General features: G+C 47.1%; 1 protein-coding gene across 1 annotated transcript in view; it reads left to right on the top strand.

Moving 5' to 3' along the window:
- The window catches only part of WDR64 (WD repeat domain 64), a 202,158-nt gene that overhangs the window by 158,295 nt on the left and 18,510 nt on the right, over nucleotides 1-25,353 (top strand). The window contains exons 22-25 of the mRNA XM_075350352.1: nucleotides 1,525-1,586; nucleotides 3,574-3,683; nucleotides 4,111-4,290; nucleotides 15,898-15,973. Of these exons, the coding sequence (XP_075206467.1) occupies nucleotides 1,525-1,586; nucleotides 3,574-3,683; nucleotides 4,111-4,290; nucleotides 15,898-15,973 (428 nt within the window). The remainder of the gene's footprint in view (nucleotides 1-1,524; nucleotides 1,587-3,573; nucleotides 3,684-4,110; nucleotides 4,291-15,897; nucleotides 15,974-25,353) is intronic.

Here is a 25,353-nt window from a genome sequence, read left to right as displayed (position 1 = left end):
AATCGATGAGGGCGCAGTGTGCCCAGAGGGAGGGCTGTGGCTATAAGAGAGGACTTCTTTAAGCCACCGATTGTTGATGGATGCTGATGGATCCAGTCTAAGCTCTTAGGAGCTGACTAGAGGATCAGGATATCTTATGTCTTCAATCTAGGGACTCCGGTTCCGGTTGGAGACCATATCCACAGCCTAGGGATTTTGACTCCGGCTGCCAGGATTGTATCATCATACCAAGGACTACTTAAGGAAGAAACCTAGGTTGGGACAATTTGGTCACCTGGCTACAGACTTTGCAGACCTCAGCCAGCTTCCTAAATCCGGCGCTATTCCTTTCTCGGTGGGTGCCCGCCGAAAGCGGGGTGCTGCTGGATTGGAGTAACTGGCCCTGGAAGCTCTGAGGCAAGGACATTCTAATCCCTGGTGAGCCAGCAGAAGGGTGAGACTCTGTTGCCTGTTACATTTGTGTGTTTTGCTGGTTATGTGTTATGTGCCGTTAATTGTTTGGGGATCCAATAAAGTCTAATTATTGTGGTTCCCTCACCCTGTGTTGTCTGAGTAGTGTTACGCCCACGGTTAAGGAGGCCGGCGTTCAGTTGGGATGAGCCCTGAGCCACGCTGTCTTTCTAAAGGTGGCAGGTTTTAGCGCATGAGAGCACCCACTGAGCCCCGTGTCTTCACACCCGCCCTCGTCATACATGCAATATCTTGTGATAGCTGCAGTAGTGAACATTATTGCTACGGCAGCTTCACACCCACTCTTTCCTTCCGCATTGGCGGTGGAGGCAGGAAAGGCGATGTTCCTCGCTCCTGCGGCTTCACACACAGCGATGTGTGCTGCCGCAGGAACGAGGAACAACATTGTATCTCCTATTGGTGCGACATTATGAAAATGTCCGGCGCTACACAGATCACCGATATACGACGCTTTGCGATCGTTTATTGGTGCATCTAGGCTTTACACGTTGCGACGTCGTTACTGGCGCCAGATGTGAGTCAATTTCGATTTGACCCCAACGATATCGCAGTAGCGATGTCGCAACGTGCAAAGTACCCCTAAGATTCCTCAGGAATGCCAGAAGCTGGTGTCTGGCTATGTATCACATTTGAAGCAGGTCATAACAGCCAAATGTGCACTACTAAGTATTAAAGACACTTGTCATACTGGGAGGTAGAATAATTCTGAAACGGCAGTTGTCGTAAAAAGCAGTATTTTGTGATGATTGTGGCTAATTGTTCTGGTTTGATTGGTTTATTGTACGCAAGAGTAAGTTTGTAAATTTTGCTAATAAAACTAATCGCATTGGGGTTGAAAAATTTTGATTGAAGCATGCTGCATTACCTATACTCGTCATGGTACCATTATGATAGTTGAAATATTTATAGATTTGTTAGAGATGCAATGCACTATAATATAACTAGAGTTATTAGCCCCATCAATAAGCATTGAAACAATGTTTAAAATATTTTTTTAATATAACTCAAGTTTCTATTTACATGTACTCTGTCTTATATTCCATTTAAAAATAGAGGGTTATGTTATAATATGGAAACTTCTCAACTGTGAAGATTACCATCAACGACGATCTGAGGTAAGACAGCAATCTGGTCTTGTAGTTTCTGCGCTATACATCCTGGCTGCAAAGGTGTTTCTGCAAATAAATGTACAAGTACCTTATTTTCCGGGATGTAAGATGCACTTTTTTCCCCCCCAAAACTGGGGGTAAAATGTGGGTGCATCTTACAATGTGGATATGGCTTATCGGGGCAGCGGTGGTGGAGTCACCTCATAGGAGGCAGTGTCGCGGCGACAGTAGGTGCCTGATCTGATCTCTATTGAATCACCCGCGGTTGACGCAATGAACTTCAACCTATTATCAACTGTGGGTAATTCAATAGAGTCTGAAGTCAGATGAGGTGCTCACCACCGCAACCACACTCCGTCCTGTGACCCTCCTGAGTCCTCCACTGCAGTGACACCCCCGCAGCATACTGCCAGATCAATGATGCCCGCAGCGACACCCCCAAGGCCGCAGTAATGCTGACCCTCCGTCCACTGAACCTTCTGAGATCCAGCACCCCCTCCTCTGAGCCCGCAGCATTGCTGACCCTGCCTCCTGTAACCTTCCTAAGTCATCCCCCTCTGGTAAGCATTAGAATGAAGACACACTAGGATTATAAGACGGACCCACATTTTAACATTAAAATTATTTTTTCCTATTTTCCTCCTCTAAATCTGAGGGTGCGTCTTATCATCCGGGGCATCTTATAAACCGAAAAATACGGTAAGTCATATAAGAAAGCAGCCATCATGTTCCCCACCCAACCCACTAAGGCGGCACCCACAATAAATAATCCCATATGGTCCCCTCCTTCTAAAAATGATGAGTTTGAGGTTCCTGTTTTTATGGACAGCTCAGGTATCCAATTCAAAGCTGCAGGCCTCACCGAAATTGTCTGTTTCAGAATCATTTTCTCTGAGGATTTCATAAATTTATTGGTGTCCCTGACTGATTTATATGTCCACCAGTTTTCTGCTCAGAACTCTAAGTAATCTTATGCTAAATTCACAGCTGTAGATGAAGTAGAGATGATACTTTATGGCCTTGTGCTTTATGCATGAATATTGAAAAAAGGCAGTGATGATGAAATAATGAAGTGTTGAAATTCTAGATAACACTCACATTTTCCACATAATTATGATGTGGAAAGGCCTTGAGATAATTTTTGCATTAGGGATCAGTTACATGGCCATATGCCTCATCTGAGAGTTGCATCCCAATGCTCGGACTGGCCAGCAGCTCTCCTAACCCAAGCAGATGTCACACTTGGGTCAGGAGAGCTGCCTGCCATATTGTCTACCTTGAGATGGACATCCATGATTATCTTTTCAAAAGTTGGGCAGTTGATCATCACCATAGAAACAAATTTGCTTAGGCCTACATTCCCCAAAGGGATATGAATGTGTGGTCCATGTCAAAGGCCATGCTTGCCGAGTAAAACACATTATGGAATAAAAGTGTACTCCCCTCCTGTGAGTAAGTAGAAAAATTGTATGGGTTTTGGTGCACCCAAAGCTGGACCAGGGTTGTTATTTCTACACCAACATCCAAATCTTCAAGTACGTATCTTTCAAAGGTACCACAGTATGCAGCACTGTGTACAGACATCAGAGAGGTCTCTCTAGGTAGCTAACTGGGCAACTAGTCAAAAAGGGTGAGAGAAGAACCTAATGTAGTAAAGACATGTTGTTAATGAAGTATTACGGCAAAAGGTATGTACTTGATTTCACCACAATACACCGAAATAATAGCACCCCACTGCTGTAAAAAGTACCACTACAGTGACCTCTAAGTCAGATTGCAATAAGTACTTCAGGGCTTTGATAGCTGTAATCTAGAATTTCTTTCCACATGGGATGTATGGCTCAATACACGTCATAATCGGATTGCTACTTCTTGAATAGATGAGCCATTCAAGCTTTTTTTCTAATTTTACTCTTTACGGATAAGCATCACACATTTAAAGCCAGACAATTTTTGTACGTGATTACTACCTAAATAATATCTTTTCCTGCAGACCTTAAAGCAGCACCTATGCTGGAAGGCCCATACTCTGAAAATTACCAGCTTGTATTATGAGGACAGCACAAGTATTGTGATATCTGCGTCTGTTGACGGATCTATTAGGTAGCAATGTTTCATTTATAGCTGAATAGTTTTCCTTAAAGAGTTTGATAAAAGTCCGCAGTCACTTCACTCTATGTGACTGTACACTTCTGAATTTATACTGTGTGTGCAACACACTCTGTCAGGATTCTCCAGGTTTGATGGCAAGCACGGGCAGTAGTAAATTATATGCATACTTCCAGCCACATTCCAACAAGATGTGCTCAGCCTTGCTCAGTTCACTTCTATTGAGTGAATTCTAGTCAGTACATGACCGCATGTATGCAAATCACATCCCGATAACGAGACGTGCACAGTGCACGCTGTAAAGATTCTGAAGTTTGCAGTCCCCTAAAGTGACAGCAGGCTTTCCTCAGAACACCAGATAACCCCTTTAATTATATTGTACATTTATATCTTACAAAACCTATAAATGTTTTATCTGTAGACTCTGGCACGCTTCAAACGGACATTACATTGGTTACTTTGGGCAGAGAAGAACTTATGTGTTAACTAATCACAGGGAATTTATTCTACCATCCGATATACTGGAGATGCCTGTTCAGAGTAAATCAGAAACAAATATGAAGTCGAACTATGAATATCCACTGGTCTTTGACAGTGACAGGTACATTGGTTGCAAGTAATATGGAAAAACGTTCTTGCATTTATAGTATGATCATATGGCATTGTACAAATGATGCTTCAAATATTGTAAAATATCATTCATCGGCATTTTGGTATACCTGACCCCAGATCATAGATTTTCAAGGCTATGGCAGTGTATGTTTAAAGGGGAATTCCCATCTTCCAAGATCCTATCCCAATATGTAGCAGGCATAATAATAATAATAATAATAATAATAATAATAGCAAATGCCTTCAATTAGAAATGTAGTATAGTTTTACTGATACAACCATGTTTCTTATTTCATGTGCAGGACATTGCAGTTTAGGTATCCATGGTTATGACCATGCGTAACTAACTAACTGTCACTATATGAGTGGTTGTAACCATGGATACCTACGCTGCAATGCCCTGCACGTGAGGTAACAGTCATGGCTTTAGCAGGAGAACTATACTACATTTCTAATTGGAGATATCTGTTAATATTATTATTATTATGCCTCCTACATATTGGGATCAGATCTTGGAGATGGGAATACCCCTTTAAATATGCATATAACTCTATGTGCTGTTGATTTACTATTATTACATATTGGAACCAGGAAAATGTTTTTGCTTTATTTATTATTATTATTATTATTATTATTATTATTTATTTATAGAGCACCATTAATTCCATGGGGCTGTACATGAGAAGGGGTTACATACAGAATACATATACAAGTTACAGTAGACAGACTAGTAAATAGGGAAGAGGGCCCTGCCCTTGCGGGCTTACATTCTATAGGATTTGGGGAGGAGATAGTAGGTGGGGTGTAGATTGGGCGGTAGCTCCGCACAGTGGTCGGGCGGCAGCTCCGCACGGTGGTCAGGTGGCGGCTCTACACGGTGGTCGGGCGGCGGCTCTGCACGGTGGTCGGGCGGCGGCTCCGCACGGTGGTCGGGCGGCGGCTCCGCACGGTGGTCAGGCGGCAGCGAGTTCATTTTAGATTGTAGGCATTTCTGAACAGATGGGTTTTCAGGTTCCGTTTGAAGTTTGCAAGGATAGGAGATAGTCTGACGTGTTTGGGCAATGAGTTCCAGGAGACTGGGGATGCTCGGGAGAAGTCTCGGAGTCGGTTGCATGAGGAGCGAATGAGAGCGGAGGAGAGAAAGAGATCTTGGGAGGACCGGAGGTGACGTGTTGGAGTGTAGTGGGAGATTAGTTCAGAGATATACAGAGGAGACAGATTATGCACAGTTTTGTAGGTCAGTGTTAGTAGTTTGAAGTGGATACGGTGGAAGGAGCCAGTGGAGGGACTTGCAGAGAGGAGAAGTGGGGTAGTATTGAGGAGAGAGGTGGATCAGTCGGGCAGCAGAATTAAGGATGGACTGGAGAGGGGCGAGCGTGTAAGCAGGGAGACCACAGAGGAGGATGTTGCAGTAGTCGAGGCGGGAGATTATGAGGGCGTGCACTAGCATTTTTGTAGATTGTAAATTGAAGAAAGGACAGATTCTGGAAATATTTTTGAGTTGAAGGCGGCAGGAGGTGGTGAGGGATTGGATGTGTGGTATGAAGGACAAAGCAGAGTCAAAGGTCACTCCGAGGCAGCAAACTTTGGGTACTGGCGAGAGCATGGAGTTATGTATTGTGATAGATAGATCAGGTGGAGAGTGTAGGTGAGATGGAGGAAAGATGATTAGTTCAGTTTTGGCCACATAGAGCTTGAGGAAGCGAGAGGAGAAGAAGGAGGATATAGCAGATAGACACATCGGGATTTTGGACAGCAGAGATGTGACATCTGGGCCAGAGAGGTAGATCTGAGTGTCATCGGCATATAGGTGGTACTGGAAGCCATGGGACTTTATGAGTTGTCCCAGGCCCAAGGCCCTTTAAAGACTATATATGTATTTTTTTTATTTCCTTTGGTTCGTCAGTGTCACCCTTGCCAGGTATGAGAAGCCTGGCACAAGGAACCTGACGCACAACAAAAATACAACAAATACCACACATAAGGGGAAACACAGTGGTTATCATAACAACGGAGGACCCTAGCACTTGTGATAGGGGTACATAGGTCACCTCCAGCACTCACCTGCAGCTGTACACTGCACGCCTGACCAGTCCCTATACAGCCTCCTCAACTGCCGCCGAGCAGGAACTTGTAACCCTGAGAAACACCGTAAATGCCCAGGCTAGTGCGCTGGCAGGTGAGGGATGCTAACCCCACCGCTGCACTAATATGTCACAAGGAAAAGTAAGACAAACAGGGGAAATGGCAACAAAAAAGGATAAAGTCCGGCTTGATGGTCATGTCTTTTTTTCAAATACACTAGGCAAAAAGATTAAAAATAAGCTCCCAGTTTTCTTTTTTTTAAGTATTAATTTTCTGGTTTTCACATTAGCAAAAAAAGCATACAATCACGCATGTTTCAGGTAATTAGTATCCTAAATAGTCTAAATGTATTTAAGTAAAATCAAGAACATATTGAATATGTTAAAGTGTCATAATTAGAGTTGAGCGTGGTTCGCGGTTCGAGGTTCTCCAGTTCGCGGCTCGAGTGATTTTGGGGGCTGTTCTAGATCGAACTAGATAGATAGTTCTAGAAACGTTCGAGAACGGTTCTAGCAGCAAAAAGACCAGCTAATTACTAGCTGGCTTTCCGCTGTAATAGTGCAAGTCACTCTGTGACTCACACTATTATGAAATTTCAGTGTATAGTGTGCGGGAACAGCGCATTCAGATCACTGCTGCTGGGATAATGGCGATCGCCATTTTTTTTTTTTCCTTGTCTTCCTTCCCTAAGCGTGCGCGTGTAGTGGGGCGGGCCAGCATGTCAGCAAATCCCAGACACACACACAGCTAAGTGGACTTTTAGCCAGAGAAGCAACGGCATGTGTGATAGGATGTCCATGTCACATGTCCCTGCATTATAAAAACGGACATTTTCCTCCAGCACGCCATTATCTGCCTTCTGCGTCCTTGGTGTCAGTCACCGCTGGCGCAGCTCCTATCTCCGATACTGCTGTGTACGCTCCATACACAGCGCTGTACAGAATAGGGATAGAAGTTTCTATCAGTCCTTTTAAGGGATAATACTGGCAGGGTCAGAGCCATAGGTGACAGTCAGGGCCGTGAAAACAGATTTTAACAGCTACACAAGATGACAGCGTCTGTGTAGCTAAGGTCAGGGATTTCCTCGCTGCATTTCCCCATTAGGAGGGATAGAAAGGCAGGCTTCCTTTCCTCTACCCAGACCCACAACCCTGCCACTGTACCCTCCTGCCCTTTGCACACTCAAGCTCATTGTTACTAAGCCATTTTACTAGCAAACACTGAGTGAACCTAGTGGCATCCTAAAAGTGGCTGTTGGACTTCTGTATTGTCCCACTAGTGCAAAGATATTTGCAGCACGTTTGCCTGCATTGCACACTCAAACTCATTGTTACTAAGCCATTATACTAGCAAACACTGAGTGAACTTAGTGGCATCCTAAACGTGGCTGTTGGACTTCTGTATTGTCCCACTAGTGCAAAGATATTTGCAGCACGTCTGCCTGCATTGCACACTCAAACTCATTGTTACTAAGACATTATACTAGCAAACACTGAGTAAACTTAGTGGCATCCTAAAAGTGGCTGTTGTACTCCATTAGTGCCCCACTGGTGCAAATCTATGTGCAGCACCTCTGCATGACACCCTCCTGCTCTGTTTTTAATAAGCTATAATGATAGAAAAAAATGCTGCCATTTAGTGGCATACAAGAAGTGGCTGTTGTACTCCATTAGTGCCCCACTGGTGCAAATCTATGTGCAGCACCTCTGCATGACACCCTCCTGCTCTGTTTTTAATAAGCTATAATGATAGCAAAAAATGCTGCCATTTAGTGGCATACAAGAAGTGGCTGTTGTACTCCATTAGTGCCCCACTGGTGCAAATCTATGTGCAGCACCTCTGCATGACACCCTCCTGCTCTGTTTTTAATAAGCTATAATAATAGCAAAAAATGCTGCCATTTAGTGGCATACAAGAACTGGCTGTTGTACTCCATTAGTGCCCCACTGGTGCAAATCTATGTGCAGCACCTCTGCATGACACCCTCCTGCTCTGTTTTTAATAAGCTATAATGATAGCAAAATATGCTGCCATTTAGTGGCATACAAGAAGTGGCTGTTGTACTCCATTAGTGCCCCACTGGTGAAAAGCTATTTCTAGCACCTCTGCATTCTACCCTCATACACATTTTGCTACACTAATTTTATAGCAAACTCAGGGAATTCCTTGCTGCATTTGATCATTAGGAGGGATAGAAAGTGAGGCTTCTTTTACCGTCCTGGTACCCACAGAACACAGCCACTATACCCACCTGTCCACTTTTGCCACGCTATTTAATTTGCCCAAAGAGCTGACTCTTTTTCTGCCTTCCTAAAATTGTCTGTAATACTAAGTTAGTGTTCCTTTGCTGCCAAGCAAGGTACAACACATGTGCATTCTACACTCCTTTCCATTTCTGGAATGCAATTATTAACTGCAGGTAGTCCAGCCAATCTGTGACGAAGGTGCAGGTGTGGATATAATGTAGCCTGCATCCAATGTTAGTTTTCTCGATGTCTGACAGCTCAACAATACCATCTGTTTCCACTTCCAAAACAAGTGATGACCTGCCAATCACACTCCCTGTTGCGTGTAAAGGGGTGGAAGTTCTGTGTGAAAAACCATGTGAGACTGCTGTCCCCACAGTCACAGAGGATGAAGAGCACGCAGATGCACTTGATGGGGCAGGCGGTGGTTGCACAGGCACGCTAGGCCGCATTGTAGCACAGTGAAATTCACATTGCGACTTATGCTTCATTTTAAGTCGTGTACAGGGTGGGCTCCCCAGTATGCAGCAAAACCAGGCAACAGGAAAAGGGCTCTAGTCAGTTGGGTTGATAAATGATTGTTTAACTTTACCAAAACAAACAATAAGAACCATGCATACAATTTAAATAATTGAACAATCTATTCTGTTGCCTACTACCTGCTAATCCCTCTGCGTAGCAGTAATTGTGTGTTTGTGCGTGTGTGTGTGTGTGTGTGTGCGAACACGACTTACCAGTGGCGCATCACAAGAGCTTCCCAGTTATCTACGTAAACATAGACAAAACACATTACCCCCCCTGAATACCCTTGTTAGCTAAAGCCTCACAGATATGGCAGATGATAACAGTGTGAATGCAAACTACACAGCTGTGCAACACAGTCATGGAAATCTTGAAAATCAACAGTCAATGCAAACATGTGTCGCTGTCCCTCTATGATTTAAAGTGTACGTGACAATTTGACAGTGCAGAGGCAGCAAGTCTTATTGTCTATAAATAGTCAGCCTACCCAGAACAGATATGTGTTTTGCTAATAAAACAAAGTGTTGCGTGCCCGCATTATTGTCTGGGCACAGCCTACCGTACCCGGGTACTGTGATGTCCAGTTGCCAGAAATACAGACTTTACGCTCCTCTCACGGTAAGCAGTATAGACAGCACCGTAAGAATGTTGGTCTGTGGCACAGGATGCTGCTCACTGGCGTTACGGTACTCCTCACCAAACTCCAAAATGACTCCCCTCACAATTGAACGAAGTGTTTCCGCGGTGGCTCCTTGCTGTAACACACACCTTTAGCTTTTCCTTCTGTTCATAGACAGCATCTCCAAGTCCACACCCGAAGAGCAATTTCTCCTCCACGTCTAAGTGTGGAGAGACAGCTAGTGCGCTTGCGTGTGCCGATTTAACCCAGCCGCAGCCTAACTACAGTGTTTCGCCTAGTGAGTATGCTCAGCCTGACTGTGCCATTCCTGAGGCTAAGTCTTCATTTCGGGATACAGCGCATGCTCCCACACTTAGTGCGAAAAGCCTCTTTGCACAGGTACTTGCACTCCGTGCCGGGTCTAAGTCCTGTTTTGTGCCTAGACACCATGCTAAAGCTGATAGCCTTTTTTCAGAGACTGTATTTCATGCTACTGAGCATGCTCAGACACTTACTGCATCAGAGACTAGGTCCGGTAATGAACTCTTTGGCCCTGCCCCTGATGTGGGGGGCCCATATACACCACAGGGCATCAGGTGTCCTGACGATGTGGCCAGGCCACTCCCAAATGGCTTGCAGAGGCCCGCCCCTATGACTTGTCACCTCATTATTGATGGTCAGACGATGACTGGTGAGGTGTTTGTGTCGTGGCAGCCATGAGGTCATTATTAAAGTTGCGGTTCCAAATAGGACGCTAGTTATGCCACTCATGACGTGTCACTCTGCTTTTGTCTCCAGTAGGTGCATTGTGGTCCACCCTGGTTTGGGGCGGACCCAGGTTATAAAACGGGCTGGAGCCAACAAGGAGGTGCGCAGTCTTCTATTATGCTCCGAAAGCGCACACCTCCATGTGTTGAACCCATTGCGGCTTTAGGCCAGAGGTAGGCAGGGATAGGGCGTCGATGCAGGCCGCCACCACAGTTGGTAACGCAGAACGGTTAAGACCAGCTCCTGTCCTACCAGTCCTGCTTGTGCAGCCCAGTGGCATTAACAGGCCTGCTGCTGCTGATGCGCCTGGTGTCCACAGGTGTGGCCCCAATGCACACGGTGAGCGTACTCAATGGCCCCTGTGATGTTAACAGGGAGTTCCTGGGCTGGGTGGGCGTGTTGACCCTGTGACGCTAACAGGGCTCCCAGTCTCCAGATCCGAGTGGCGTCTAACTCTGTTCAGGCTACTATTAGTTTCATAGCCACACAGCTCTGTATCCTCCACCTAACCTTCCAGTTGCCAACCTCTCCTTTTCCATCTGGGAGCACGGTGGGCATTGACTGCTGATGGGGATATATACCTTTCTCTTTCTTTTCTTATTAATTTTCGTTATATAGCGGTAACATAGTATATACCACCTTATCCAAATCTGCCAGTCCCACCGTAACAGATGGTGTTTCTTAAGCAAATGTTACTTTTGCTTAACCACCAAATCCACGGACAAAAACTTTTTTCCCCTTTCCAACACACCTGTTCCCCTTTCCACCAGCATCTGTCCTTTTTCAACTCATTTTGTATATGACCAAAAGTGCAACTCTGCAGGGACACCGTACTCAATGCCATCTCAGCACAGCAGACAGCCCTCGGTCCCTCTGATGTGGACAAGTAAAAGATCATTTCCTCCTATCCATGACAAAGCGTTGAGATTCACTCTGTGCAGCACTGGTGTGTAGTGGAAAAGCAGATCTAAGAATCCGTACCACCTTCTGCAGATACTCCTGTATACGTGCGTCCCTTTCTATGGCAGGAATTAATTCGCCAAAGTTTGTCTTGTACCGGGGATCTAACAGTGTGGCAACCCAGTAGTTAGCATTACTTCGAATTCGTACAATCCGAGGGTCATGTTGTAGGTAGTGCAGCAAGAAGGCGCTCATGTGTCTTGTGCATCCAGGAGGACCAAGTCCTTGGTGTGTTGGTGGCAGAGAGGTGAGAATCGTGCCTCCTTCCTCTGCCCTCTCCCCCCAACCTCGCACAACCGAAATGTGAGCAAGCTCTCACTCATCTGCTGAGTCTTCCATGCCCATCGCCAGTTCGTCCTCCATTTCTTCATGGGCTCTTGCACCTTCCTCAACAATTTTTGCTGATACTATGCGCCCTTGTTAATCCCTCTCCCCCACTGTCCCTTGACTTCCGCCTAGGTGCCGCTCACCGTCTGGACCTTGTAGATCTTATTATCCCTTCTGCATATGACTCCTCCTGTACTTCCTCCCCTTCCTCTTGGACCAACACCTGACTCCGAATAATGCTTACAGTGTGCTCCATCTTGTAGATGACCAGAATTGTCACGCTGAGAATGGCATCGCCAGTGCTAAACATCTTCGTCGACATTTGTAAACTGTGTAGAAGGGTGCATAGGTCCTTGATCTGACACCACTCCAGCAGCGTGATCTGCACCACCTCTGGATCAAGTTAGCCCAGGGTATACGTCATACCGTATTTCAGCAGGGCTCTGCGGTGCTGCCACAGACGCTGCAACATGTGCAGATTCCAATTCCTGCGTGTCGTAACATCGCATTTCAGTTGTTTAATCGCCAGACCCTAAGACTTCCGGAGCGATGAAAGTTGTTGAGCTGCTGGGTGCGAAGGATGAAAGTGAGCACATAGCAGCGTGCCCGCTGCACAAGGCCATGTAGGCCGGGACGATATTTTAAAAATTGCTGGAGAATCAGATTCAACACATGAGCCATACAAGGCACGTGTGTCACATTGCCCTGACGAAGGGCTGCAGACAGGTTTGCATCATTGCCGCACTCGGCTGTTAAGTCACCAACGTAGTCCACTCAATCAATTTGTACTCCGGTCGCCAGGTGACAACGTGTTCCTTTCGTGCATAGTGCTGATGATGGGAAAGGAGTCGATGCCAGCAGTGCAGGTGGACGCAGGTTATGCTCACCCACTGGGCTGCGTTACCTTGACAGATGCAGAACCACAGGCTGAATGTAGGTGGTGGGTATCTCACAGATGAAGTACCATCATTCAGCTACAACCAATGGGAATACACCACACCCTTTTTTAGGCCCCTCCTGTCTGCAGACCACTGCCAGACATAGCTATGAACCTCTTGTTACTGTTACCCCCAGTTCAGTTTTATGATTTTGTGTGCTTGTTACCTGTGACTACTTTTCCTGCTTGCTGTTTATGTACCTCGTTGGCCGATCCGCATTTCACCTCTGCTTGTTTTCTGATTAAGTCCTGGCCATCCCATTCTGTTCCTCTTCCTCAATTAATGTTTTGCCCTGAAGAAGGGTCGCAGACTGGTTTGCATCATTGTCGCACCCGGCCTTCCCTGGCTGCTGGTTGAGTGGAGACAACCATTGATGAAACTCGGTCTCACTCTCCAGAGCTTACCGTCCACAGCTCATCAGCGGTGTGACTCACATTTCCCAGACATTTCTAAGTAAAGAGTCGACCGCATCATGCTGTTGAGCTCTGCTGCCAGCATAGTAAGGAGGTGTGTGGGATTCCTTGGGCACAGTTACAAGGAAGGGTGGCCTGACCACACAGGGTTTTGGCCGAGGTGGAGGACCCACACGAGGTTGAGGAGGCAGAAGCAGTGGAGGAACTTGTACATACAGAGGAAGGATTGACACACAACTCGTGGGGACGGCAAGACTTGTACAGCAAACCCTTCTCTATCTCTCACCATAGTTACCCAGTGGCCAGTCAGCAACATGTAACTCCCCTGTCCATGCTTACTGGTTCAAGTATCTGTGGTGAAATGCACCCTGTCACACACAGAGTTTCTCAAGGAATCGGTGATGTTGTGTGCGACCTGCTGTGGTAGCGCGGGCACGCCTTTCTTGGAGAAAGAGTGGCGACTGGCCATCGGCTCTTGGGGCACTGCAATGGGCATAAGGTCTCGAAAATACTCTGTCTCAAAAGGGTGTAAAGGCAGCCTTTCTGTAGCCACCAAGTTGCAGATGCTGAAACTCAACCTCTTAGGCATGTCATGCCCTTCGAAAATCATGTAAAACACAGCGAGGGGACTCCAACCACAGTCTCCCTCATTGCCACTAATTGGGCCACCCACACCCCACTTGACTGGCATCAGTTGACCCCATTTTCAAGATGAAAAAGATGCTTTGCATGAAGCACTCTCAAAAATATGCATGCCTTTCACCTCCCCTGGTTGACCCAGGGGAAGAAAAGTCCTCTGAGAGCCATGACTTGTTTATCTTGGTTCTTTTACAAACACAGCGAGGGGACTCCAACCACAGTCTCCCTCGTTTCCACTAATTGGGCCACACACACCCCACTTGACTGACATCAGTTGACCCCCCTTTTCAAAATGAAAAAGATGCTTTGCATGAAGCACTCTCAAAAATACGTGTGCCTTTCGCGACCCCTGGCTGACCCAGGGGAAGAAAAGTCCTCTGAGAGCCATGTCCACATTGTCAGTGGACAGACGCGTGTGCTTATCTGCCAGCAGACCCCAGCAGCACTGAAGAAAGGTTCCGAGAGAACGCTGGCTGCAGGATACGACAAGATCCCCAAGGCGTACGTGGCAAGCTCAGGCAATTTATCCAGATTGGAAGCCTAAAATGAGCAGGGCTCAAGTTGCACAGTAATGGCATCGATGTTTCCTTGCATATACTCATATATCTGTGTCTCCTCCTCTTTTTCCTTGTCCAGCTCTTTTGTTTTCACATGAGTATATGTCCTTGTCACTTTCCCATGTGTTTGTGTTGTGTTGTGAGTCGTTTGTCACCTTTTGGACACCTTTGTGGGTGTTTTCTAGGTGTTTTTCTGTGTTTGTGATTGCCTGCCATTGTTTCCTATGCGGTTCGAATTCGGTTCGTCGAACGTTCGCCGAACTGAACTCGAACGAGACTTCTGTTCGACGAACCGAACTCGAGCCGAACCACGACCTGTTCGCTCATCTCTAGCAGACATTACCTATAACCGCATGATTCCCATGTGCATACACCTTAAACAACAGTATTCAGGCAGCCAATGATGCAATAGCTGTTTGAGCATTCAACTATATCTCCCAAATTTAGACAATTCTTTCTGGAGTCCCTTTATTTAAGTACTTGCACTTGGAGATGAACATACAATCAGTTCATGTGCTGTTCATGTGTGCCATGGACAACACACAGTAAACACATGGACTCATGATGCTGTAGCCAGTGTGCTAGTGCCCATTGACAATTTTCCGCCCAGACAAATGGTCTGCATGGAAAATATTGCAGCACTGTTTTTTTTTTTTTTACAGCCCAGAAGATAACATGCAATGTAAAGGACACATTGACAAATGTCTGCAATGCACATGAGAATGGGGTACTGCTGTCACACTTTATGCTTTATGCTTTTGCTGTCGCAGTTTATGGAAGGGATGGTTTATTTTCCAATATGGTCACCAGAACTGTGCCTAAAGGCCACTTTCCACGCTGCGATCTCACTAGCAAGATCGTTAGCGAGCGTACCCGCCCCCGTCGGTTGTGCGTCACGGGCAAATCACTGCCCGGGGAGCATAACATCGCTCGGACCCGTCACACGAACTTACCTGCATAGCGACGTCGCTGTTGCCGGCGAACCGCCTCCTTTCTAAGCGGGTGGTTCGTTCGGCGTCACAGCGACATCACTAAGCGGCCGCACAATAGAAGTGGAGGGGCGGAGATGAGCGAGACAAACATCCCGCCCACCTCCTTCCTTCCTCATTGCGGGCAGCAGCAGGTAAGGTGAGGTTCCTCGTTCCTGCGGTGTCACACATAGCGTTGTGTGCTGCCGCAGGAACGACGAACAACATCGTACCTGCAGCTGCAACGATATTTGGGAAATGGACAGCGTGTCAACGATCAACGATAAGGTGAGTAGTTTTGATCGTTAGCGGTCGCTCGTACATGTCACACGCAACGACGTCGCTAACGAGAATGGATGTGCGTCACGAATTCCGTGACCCCAACGACATCGCGTTAGTGATGTCGTTCCGTGTAAAGCGGCCTTTAGTTAACTTATATGTGGGCTTAGTTCTGAAGAAAATAAGAGATTGTTTCATTATTTTCTAGCACACTATAACCTGACAGTCTTGTAATAGTATTTGCTAAGATATTACAATTTAACTTTTTTTTTTAGATACAAGTCATTAAGAAAATTTGATCCAGTAATGAAGAAAGACTTTAAATATTTTGAAGCACTTTCCCATCCAAAGGTGGGTGTTCAGTCTAAAATATTGGGGTATACATGGGGCTGCCGATAAGTCTTTGGCTTTGTGATCTTTTTTTGTTTCTATGGTATAAATGTTACATCACATGATAGCCTTATGTGTTTAACATACAGTACAAACCAAACGTTTGGACGCACCTTCTCATTCAAAGAGTTTTCTTTATTTTCATGACTCTGAAATTGTAGATTCACATTAAAGGCATCAAAACTATAAATTTATACATGTGGAATGAAATACTTAACAAAAAAGTGTGAAACAACTGAAAATATGTCTTATATTCTAGGTTCTTCAAAGTAGCCACCTTTTGCTTTGATTACTGCTTTGCACCCTCTTGGCATTCTCTTCATGAGCTTCAAGAGGTAGTCACCAGAAATGGTTTTCACTTCACAGGTGTGCCCTGTCAGGTTTAATAAGTGGGACTTCTTGCCTTATAAATGGGGTTGGGACCATCAGTTGTGTTGTGCAGACATCTGGTGGATACACAGCTTATAGTCCTACTGAATAGACTGTTAGAATTTGTATTATGGCAAGAAAAAAGCAGCTAAGTAAAGAAAAATGAGTCTCCATCATTACTTTAAGAAATGAAGGTCAGTCAGTCTGAAAAATTGGGAAAACTTTGAAAGTGTCCAAGTGCAGTGGCAAAAACCATCAAACGCTACAAAGAAACTGGCTCACATGAGGACCGCCCCAGGAAAGGAAGACCAAGAGTCACCTCTGCTGCAGAGGATAAGTCACCAGCCTCAGAAATCGGAGGGTAACAGCAGCTCAGATTAGAGACCAGGTCAATGCCACACAGAGTTCTAGCAGCAGACACATCTCTAGAACAACTGTTAAGAGGAGACTTTGTGCAGCAGGCCTTCATGGTAAAATAGCTGCTAGAAAACCACTGCTAAGGACAGGCAACAAGCAGAAGAGACTTGTTTGAGCTAAAGAACACAAGGAATGGACATTAGACCAGTGGAAATTTGTGCTTTGGTCTGATGAGTCCAAATTTGAGATCTTTGGATCCAACCACCGTGTCTTTGTGCGACGCAGAAAAGGTGAACGGATGGACTCTACATGCCTGGTCCCACCGTGAAGCATTGAGGAGGAGGTGTGATGGTGTGGGGGTGCTTTCCTGCTGACACTGATGGGGATTTATTCAAAATTGAAGGCATACAGAACCAACATGGCTACCACAGCATCTTGCAGCTGCGTGTTATTCCATCCGGATTGCGTTTAGTTGGACCATCATTTATTTTTCAACAGGACAATGACCCCAAACACAACTCCAGGCTGTGTAAGGGCTAGTTGACTAAGAAGGAGAGTGATGGGGTGCTACGCCAGATGACCTGGCCTCCACAGTCACCAGACCTGAACCCAATCAAGATGGTTTGGGGTGAGCTGGACCTCAGAGTGAAGGCAAAAGGGCCAACAAGTGCTAAGCATCTCTGGGAACTCCTTCAAGACTGTTGGAAGACCATTTCCGGGGACTACCTCTTGAAGCTCATCAAGAAAATACCAAGAGTGTGCAAATCAGTAATCAAAGCAAAAGGTGGCTACTTGGAAGAACCTAGAATATAAGACATTTTATCAGTTGTTTCACACTTTTTTGTTAAGTATTTCATTCCACATGTGGAAATTCATAGTTTTTGATGCCTTCAATGTGAATCTACAGTTTTCAGAGTCTTGAAAATAAAGGAAACTCTTTGAATAAGAAGGTGTGTCCAAACGTTTGGTCTGTACTGTATGCTTTAAAAATTTTGTGTTTGTTGCTTATGGCACATGCGGGAAAACAAAATGGCGGTGTCTAATGCGATATTCACAGCAACTGGGAGCAGAAGAGTGATAAAATTCTTGTTTCTGCAAGGAAAGTCTGAAAAGGATATTCATGGTGATATGTCGCAGATATTAGGGGTTCAATGCCCTTCATATTCCACAGTTATGAACTGGGTTGCCAAATTTAAAATGGGCCACTTCAGCACCAATGATGAGGAATGTCCTGGATGACCGAGAATGGTTGTTGTTCCGGAGATTGTCGATGCTGTGCACAACCTCATACTGGAGAATCAACAAATTCTAGCTAAAGCAATAGCAGACATCATGGGGATTTCCCGTGAATGTGTCTGAGTCGTTATCCATGAACCTTTGGATATGAGGAAGTTATCTGCAAAGTGGGTCCCCAAATGTTTGACAACAGATCAGAGAAGCATGCGAGTGAAAACTTCCCGGTCCATTTGTCAGCGATAATTTACTGATAAGAACTTCCTGGATCTACTGGTCACTATTGATTAGACCAGGATTTATTTGTATGACCCTGAAAACAAGGAGCAGTCAAGAGTGGAGGCACAGTGGTTCTCCTCGTCCAAAGAAGTTCAGGGTGCAAAAATCAGTCACTAAGATGATGGCGTCTGTAAGAGTGTGTTGACATCAGTATAGAGTATATGGAATAAATATAAAGATTCATCATCCTATCTCATTCCTTTCTGGGTAAAGCCAAAGATTTATTAGCAACCTCTCATATTGAGTATGTGAAAAGATTAACTCAAACTATGTGATGAAAGTATACCTTTTTCTATAGTATAAGTTGCATATGATATATTTATTATAATTTAATTTTACTTTATGGTCAAATTGCTGTACCTGCTGCATGGCAAACACCGCTTTTCGAGCTTTATTTTATTATCATGTAATATCTGTAACACCTGCCTGATCTGCACCTGATGTGTTTTGAGGTCGGACGAATGAATCAAAATATCATCAAGATGTATTGTCACAAATCTACCCATCAGGGGACGAAAAATGTCATTGACAAAATATTTTAAAACAGCGAAGGCATTTGTCAAACCAAAAGGCATGGCCAAGTTTTCATAATACCCTTCAGGAATTTTAAAGGCTGTTTTCCACACCCCTTCTCTGATTCTGATTAGATTATAGACCTCCCAGAGATCCAACTTGGAAAACCGCTTAAAGCTGGTGTCACACACAGCGACAACGACAACGACGTCGCTGCTACGTCACCATTTTCTGTGACGTTGCAGCGACGTCCCGTCGCTGTCGCTGTGTGTGACATCCAGCAACGACCTGGCCCCTGCTGTGAGGTCGCCGGTCGTTGCTGAATGTCCAGTTTCATTTTTTGGTCGTCACTCTCCCGCTGTGACACACACATCGCTGTGTGTGACAGCGAGAGAGCGACGAAATGAAGCGAGCAGGGAGCCGGAGCCGGCGTCTGGCAGCTGCGGTAAGCTGTAACCAGCGTAAACATCGGGTAACCAAGGGAAGACCTTCCCCTGGTTTCCCGATATTTACCTTCGTTACCAGCCTCCGCTCTTGCTGCCAGTGCCGGCTCCTGCTCTGTGCACATGTGGCTGCAGTACACATCGGGTAATTAACCCGATGTATACTGTAGCAAGGAGAGCAAGGAGCCAGCGCTAAGCAGTGCGCGCGGCTCCCTGCTCTCTGCACTGTGACATGTAGCTGCAGCACACATCGGGTTAATTAACCCGATGTGTACTGTACCTAGGAGAGCAAGGAGCCAGCGCTAAGCGCGGCTCCCTGCTCTCTGCACTGTGACATGTAGCTGCAGCACACATCAGGTTAATTAACCCGATGTGTACTGTACCTAGGAGAGCAAGGAGCCAGCGCTAAGCGCGGCTCCCTGCTCTCTGCACATGTAGCACAGCGACGTTATGATCGCTGCTTCTGCTGTGTTTGTCAGCTAAGCAGCGATCATAACAGCGACTTACAAGGTCGCTGTTACGTCACCGAAAATGGTGACGTAACAGCGACGTCGTTGTCGCTGTCGCTTAGTGTGAACCCAGCTTAACACCAGCAATCTGATTAAATAAATCGGGGATGAGCGGGAGAAGATAAGGGTCACAGATAGTAATTTGATTGAATTTGCAAAAATCTAAACAGGGATATAAACCTCCATCTTTCTTTTTAAATTGTGTATAGTTGCAATTTTTAATTAAATGTATGTTTGCACATGTAATCACACCTGTTGCATGGGAAAGTTTATTGGTAAGACCACCATCTTTTTAACTAAAAAAGAAAAACCCTCCTGCCACAAGAGAAGAGGATTGTCTGATACTGTATGTCCCTTAGCAAGACTCTCCGCAATATAATCTTTCACAGTTGCCTTTCAGAAAGATTATACAACCTGGTCTTGGAGCAATCATGTGCACCTTGGGGAGGCAAATTCTATCTTCTTTTTTTCTGAGAATACTCCCACAAAATAAGACAAAAAAGAGTGTACTGGTATTCAGGCATTTATTTGTGCAGAACTCACTTCACCTGACTATCTTTCTAGACTGCCAGTCCACCACTGGATTATGCATAAGACACAATATGATAGGAGTAAAGAGACCTTCCAAGACAACAGCAAAGGAACTCCTTGTGAAAAGGCCCTATAAGCAGGATTACATTATGCATCACTGCATAAAACTTGCCTGATGGAGATGTGCAGACTCAATGGCAAATATGGGGATGGGTTTAGCTAACTATTACAGGAGAAGCCTTGAGCTCATGAAAACTGAGAATCCACCATATTGGGTTCCACCCCACTATCTAAAATGACGGATATAATCTCAGTTTTGGTACCTATGACAATCTCAGCAGGTAAAATAAACTGAGACACAATATGATAGGAGTAAAGAGACCTTCCAAGACATAACAGCCAAGGAACTCCTTGTAATAAGCCCCTATAAGCAGGATTACATTATGCATCACTTACATAAAACTTGCCTGACGGAGATGTGCAGACTCAATGGCAAATATGGGGATGGGTTTAGCTAACTATTACAAGAGAAGCCTTGAGCCCATGAAAACTGAGAATCCACCATATTGGGTCCCACACCACTATCCAAAACAACAGATATAATCTCAGTTTTGGTACCTATGACAGACTCAGCAGGTAAAATAAACTGAGACGCACATGTGGGGGAAATATAGACGCCTAGTTTCCAGATTGCTTCCTATGCATAGGAATTGATGGACAGACCTTCATAAAATGGCCCTTATGACAACAGAAGAAACATACCCCTGTCTTGCAATGAACCACAAGGGATCCAGACTGAGAGAAAGGCCCTTATAACTGTATAGGTTCATCAGAGGTTATGGGAAGGACTTCAGCCTAAGAAAGTACAACAGGGGGAGGAGGCATCACTGGTCTATCTCTGAGGCATCTATCGATATGTATGGCCAGAGCCATGGCAGCCTCTCAAATCAGAGGAGTCTAATAAAACACCAATGCCTCCTTCAGCTCCATCAGCCTTTCTGAAAGACCCTAACAAAAATGACTCTAAAGGGCCAAGCCATTCCATCTAGTGTCAGTGACCCATTTCCGATCTCCTTGTTGGAGCTTGTGTAGCTGAGACTCAGAAAGAGAGGGTCGTCTTACATGAGACCTACTCCCACAAAAAACTTGTCGACTGACCGATGTGACAGAAAAGGCCCAGGATTGAGGGTCTCTGTGAGGCAAATCCCGGGATATGAAGATGAATTATGACTCCAGTCATAATCCCTCATCACTCCCTGGCAGTGCCCCCTCCCTTCTTGTTCTCAGTGTTCCACTTACACCTCCATGGCCATGTCCTGTGATATGGAAATTAGGTGGCTTGGGGACAATGGACACAGGATGACTCCCTGCCGTGACCCTGTAGTGGGGGCTGCTAGCTAGTTAGCAAGGCTATGGAAATAGCCAGACAGAACGACTCCAGTAAAAAATGGTTCATATCTCGCAAGCCATATTTCCGATAAATATGGCAACCATAAAAATGGTGTCTCCGCATGCGGACGATGCCGGCACACCCTTTTTATGGGAGCAGGACATTGGGAAATGCCCCAGGCGTGATATCAGCCAATGGGGAACTGGCAGACAGGTCATGAGTCCCCTCGTTCTGTAGCTAAATTCATAACTGTCACAATGAGAGCATTGGCGTCCGCCTACGACGCTCCCAGGCAAAGTTATGGCCCATATTCCATGTTGTGGATTGTCCATAACTCAAGCCAGGGGTGGAGCAGTGCTCCCTCTGAGGTCACTAAGGTAGGAGGGGACCTGGATTTGCCCAGATTGATAACCCTACTTCGGCCATTTTCCAGTGTTCTTTTCGCTGGGGGCACGTGTAGGAAACATCTGTGGGAAGGATCCTAGAAACCTGGGTACAGCGCCCCCCTGTGGCCAGACGCAACAAGGTAACTGCTGGAACTGTGTATGCCTGTTTGTAACCCATGCTTTGACTGTAACTGTACTCTGACATATGTATATTCTGTAGATTCCCTATTGTATATATTGTAGTTTCTAGTGTGCTTTAGGCTGATTAAATTATATAATTAATCTTGGGCTGTTCTGTTATCTCGATCTTGAATCCCACGTCTGTGTGTTCGGCTAATAGTTACCGTAAATCGGTTGGTGGCAGCGAATTGTGCCAAGGATTATTGTGGGGAGGCCAGTGAGATTCGGGGAGATTTTATATATTCCGCCCGCGGAGGTCGGGGGAATATATACCTTACTCTCACCGGGGACCCTTCAATAATCGGCATAAGTAGTATAGCGGCCTCCTTGCTTATGGTCGGGCAATTCCATAATTGGCCTGACTATAAGAGGGGCGCTAGAGAGCGCGTCACGTGCTCTGTCTGTCGGTCGGGAGGTATAAAGGAGGGGTGACCCCCACTTGTTACCCCCCGATTGTGACGTACTGGTAGCCAGCGCGGGGGATTTCTGAGTGACCCCCCCGGTGGTTTGTGACATATTGGTGGCATAGCGGTGGGATCGAGATAATAGTGTGTGTGAGTGTGAGACCCATACTCCCAGACACTAAAGACTGCCTGCAGCAGCTGTGGCTGCTGGGGTCTTCAGACTAGCTCAACACTAGAGTGTCAGAGTGCAGATACTGTAAGGTGTGTGGAGGAATCAGGTGTCAGTTCTGTGTCAGTGACCAAAAGTCTGCAAGAATGGCTGATGGCACCAGGAGCAGAGCTATGCAACTGGCCAATGCTAAGGCAGGAGCCGAAGAGAGGGAGGACGGTGCTGTGGACAGCAATGAGGAGGTTGCCCACGAGTCCTCCAGGAGCTCGACGCCAGAAAACCGTTCTGCCGAGGACATTGCGCAACCTGGCACTGCTGGACAAGATGAGGAGGAGCTCACCCAAGGTTCCTCAACGAGCCAGATGCCAGCCCTCCGCTCTGAAAGGGACAGTGAATCGCCTAGCTCTGCAGCGTGCCGCAGATCACCACGTGCCATTCCACCGAGCCTGGGAGGCTCGGATAGCCTTCTTCAAATGGCTATGGCCCTTCTCCAGGCTGGAGACCAGAAGGGCTACAAGGAACTCCTGGCAGAGCGCAGGGCAGAGCGGCAGGCAGCGCGTGACGCTGAGGCTGCGGAGCGGCACGCAGAGCGTGAGGCTGCGGAGCGAGAGCGGCAGGCAGCGCGTGAAGAGCGAGAGCGACAGGCAGACCGTGACTACCAGCTGCAGCTAGCTCAGCTCCGGCCCTCATCAGCCACATGTGACCTTCGAGACACCAAACTTCCAAAGGTCCGTGTTGAGGACTTCCCAGTGCTGGAGAAGGATGGAGACTTGGACTCTTTCTTGACTGCTTTTGAACGGACTTGCTTGCAGCACCATCTGGACAAGGAACAGTGGGCCAAATACCTGACCCCCCGTTTAAGGGGTAAGGCCCTGGATATCCTTGGGGACTTGCCTGCTGAGGCAGATCAGGGCTACGACACCATCAAGCGGGCCCTGATCCAACAGTACAACCTCACTCCAGAGTCCTACCGCAAGAAGTTCCGGAGCCTACAGAAGGGACCAAAGGACTCCTGGGCTGACCACCGGCGGGCACTTGCCCGAGCTGCCGACCACTGGACCCAAGGCCTGCAGCTTTCCACCGGACCGGAGATCCTGGACTTGTTCATCACGGAGCAACTCTTGTGGAACTGCCCTGAGGATCTCCGCCAGTTCATCCGAGACCAGAAGCCAAAGGGGTCCACGGCTACAGCTGCCCTTGCCGATGACTACACCAACAACCGGGCCCCTGAGGCCAGGAGAGCGGCCACCAGCAGCACCTGGAGAGGGGGTAAGATGAATTCTGCGACTGCCCCACCTGCCCCTAGACTGCAGGGGGTGTCCCCCTCAACTCCCCTCTCCAGGCCCGTGGCGGAACCAAGACGGTGCCACCAGTGCAACCTACCTGGACACTTCAAGGCCATGTGCCCTCAGCGTCCCAAGGCCCCGGCTCCGTCCCCGTCCCAAGGGCCGCCCAAGGTGTATTGTGTGGGTGGGGGTGGTGGTAGGTCCCTGGACAGCTTCCAACCTGTCACCGTCGGCCGGTCTGTGACCATAGGACTGCGAGACAGCGCCTCGGAGGTGACTCTGGTGCGGCCTGAGATGGTGTCCCCCCAAGACTTGATCCCTGGAAAAACCCTCGCTGTCTCCGGGATTGGAGGCACTGACCCGGCGCTGCCTGTTGCTGACATTTATGTGGACTGGGGCGCAGGGCGGGGGGTGAGGGAGGTGGGGGTAACTGATCGGATCCCTGCAAACGTGCTACTTGGGACAGATTTGGGGCAGATAACCTCCCAGTTTGGGCCCCCCCCAAGGGCTGAACCTTCAGCCCGTACTGACATGACTCCTAACAATGTTAATGTGTTATCTATGAATGATGTAAGGGAGGAGGGAGTGAACTCTGATATTTCTGCTTGCATAGACACCATAGACACACACTCAGCTGCAGCTGTGACAGGGGAGGGGGTCAGAGAAAGGTGTGACAATGCCTCTACAAGTAACCAGCCTGTGAGCTGGGATCTGTTGCCCTCTGCAGGGATAAGCAGAGAGCAGGGTGCTGCAGGGGGAGGACCAGTGTGTGGGGTGGGGGCTACCACAGCATATGTGGGGTCCCCAGAGATTTCACAGCGGGGTTCTGTTGCTGCAGGAGGGGAACAGGCAGGTGAGATTGGGGCCGGTCCAGGAGCGGAAGTGCTCCCAGGTAAGATCTCGGTGCATGGTTCCCCCACAACCGGGGTGTCAGGAAGCCAGGTAGGTCTGCCTGAACCGGCGACTTGGTCAGGAACGGAGGAGGAGCAGGCACGACCCACGGTCGCAGCGGCTGTGGCCGCTGTCACCCGCAGTGGGAGTGCTGGAAGCCAAGGGGCCTCCCGGAGGTCCGATAGCTCTTCCCCTTCTGACCAAGTGGCAGCCGAGTCAGGTGGAAGCCAGGACACAGGTCCCGGGGTACTGACTGAAGATGTGACAGTCTCGTCGATTCTGGCCACATCTAGTCAGGGGTTTCAGGCAGCGTTAGAAGCTGACGACAGCCTGAAAGCTCTTAAGGAGCAGGCGGCACAGCCTCCCTCGGACTTGGACCCGGAGCGAGTGGTCTGGGACCA

This window comes from Anomaloglossus baeobatrachus, chromosome 1 (assembly GCF_048569485.1).
Source record: "Anomaloglossus baeobatrachus isolate aAnoBae1 chromosome 1, aAnoBae1.hap1, whole genome shotgun sequence".
NCBI classification, from domain to species: Eukaryota; Metazoa; Chordata; class Amphibia; order Anura; family Aromobatidae; genus Anomaloglossus; species Anomaloglossus baeobatrachus.
The sequence above is the reverse complement of the archived record's forward strand: the minus strand, read 5'-3'. Positions and strand labels throughout refer to the sequence as shown.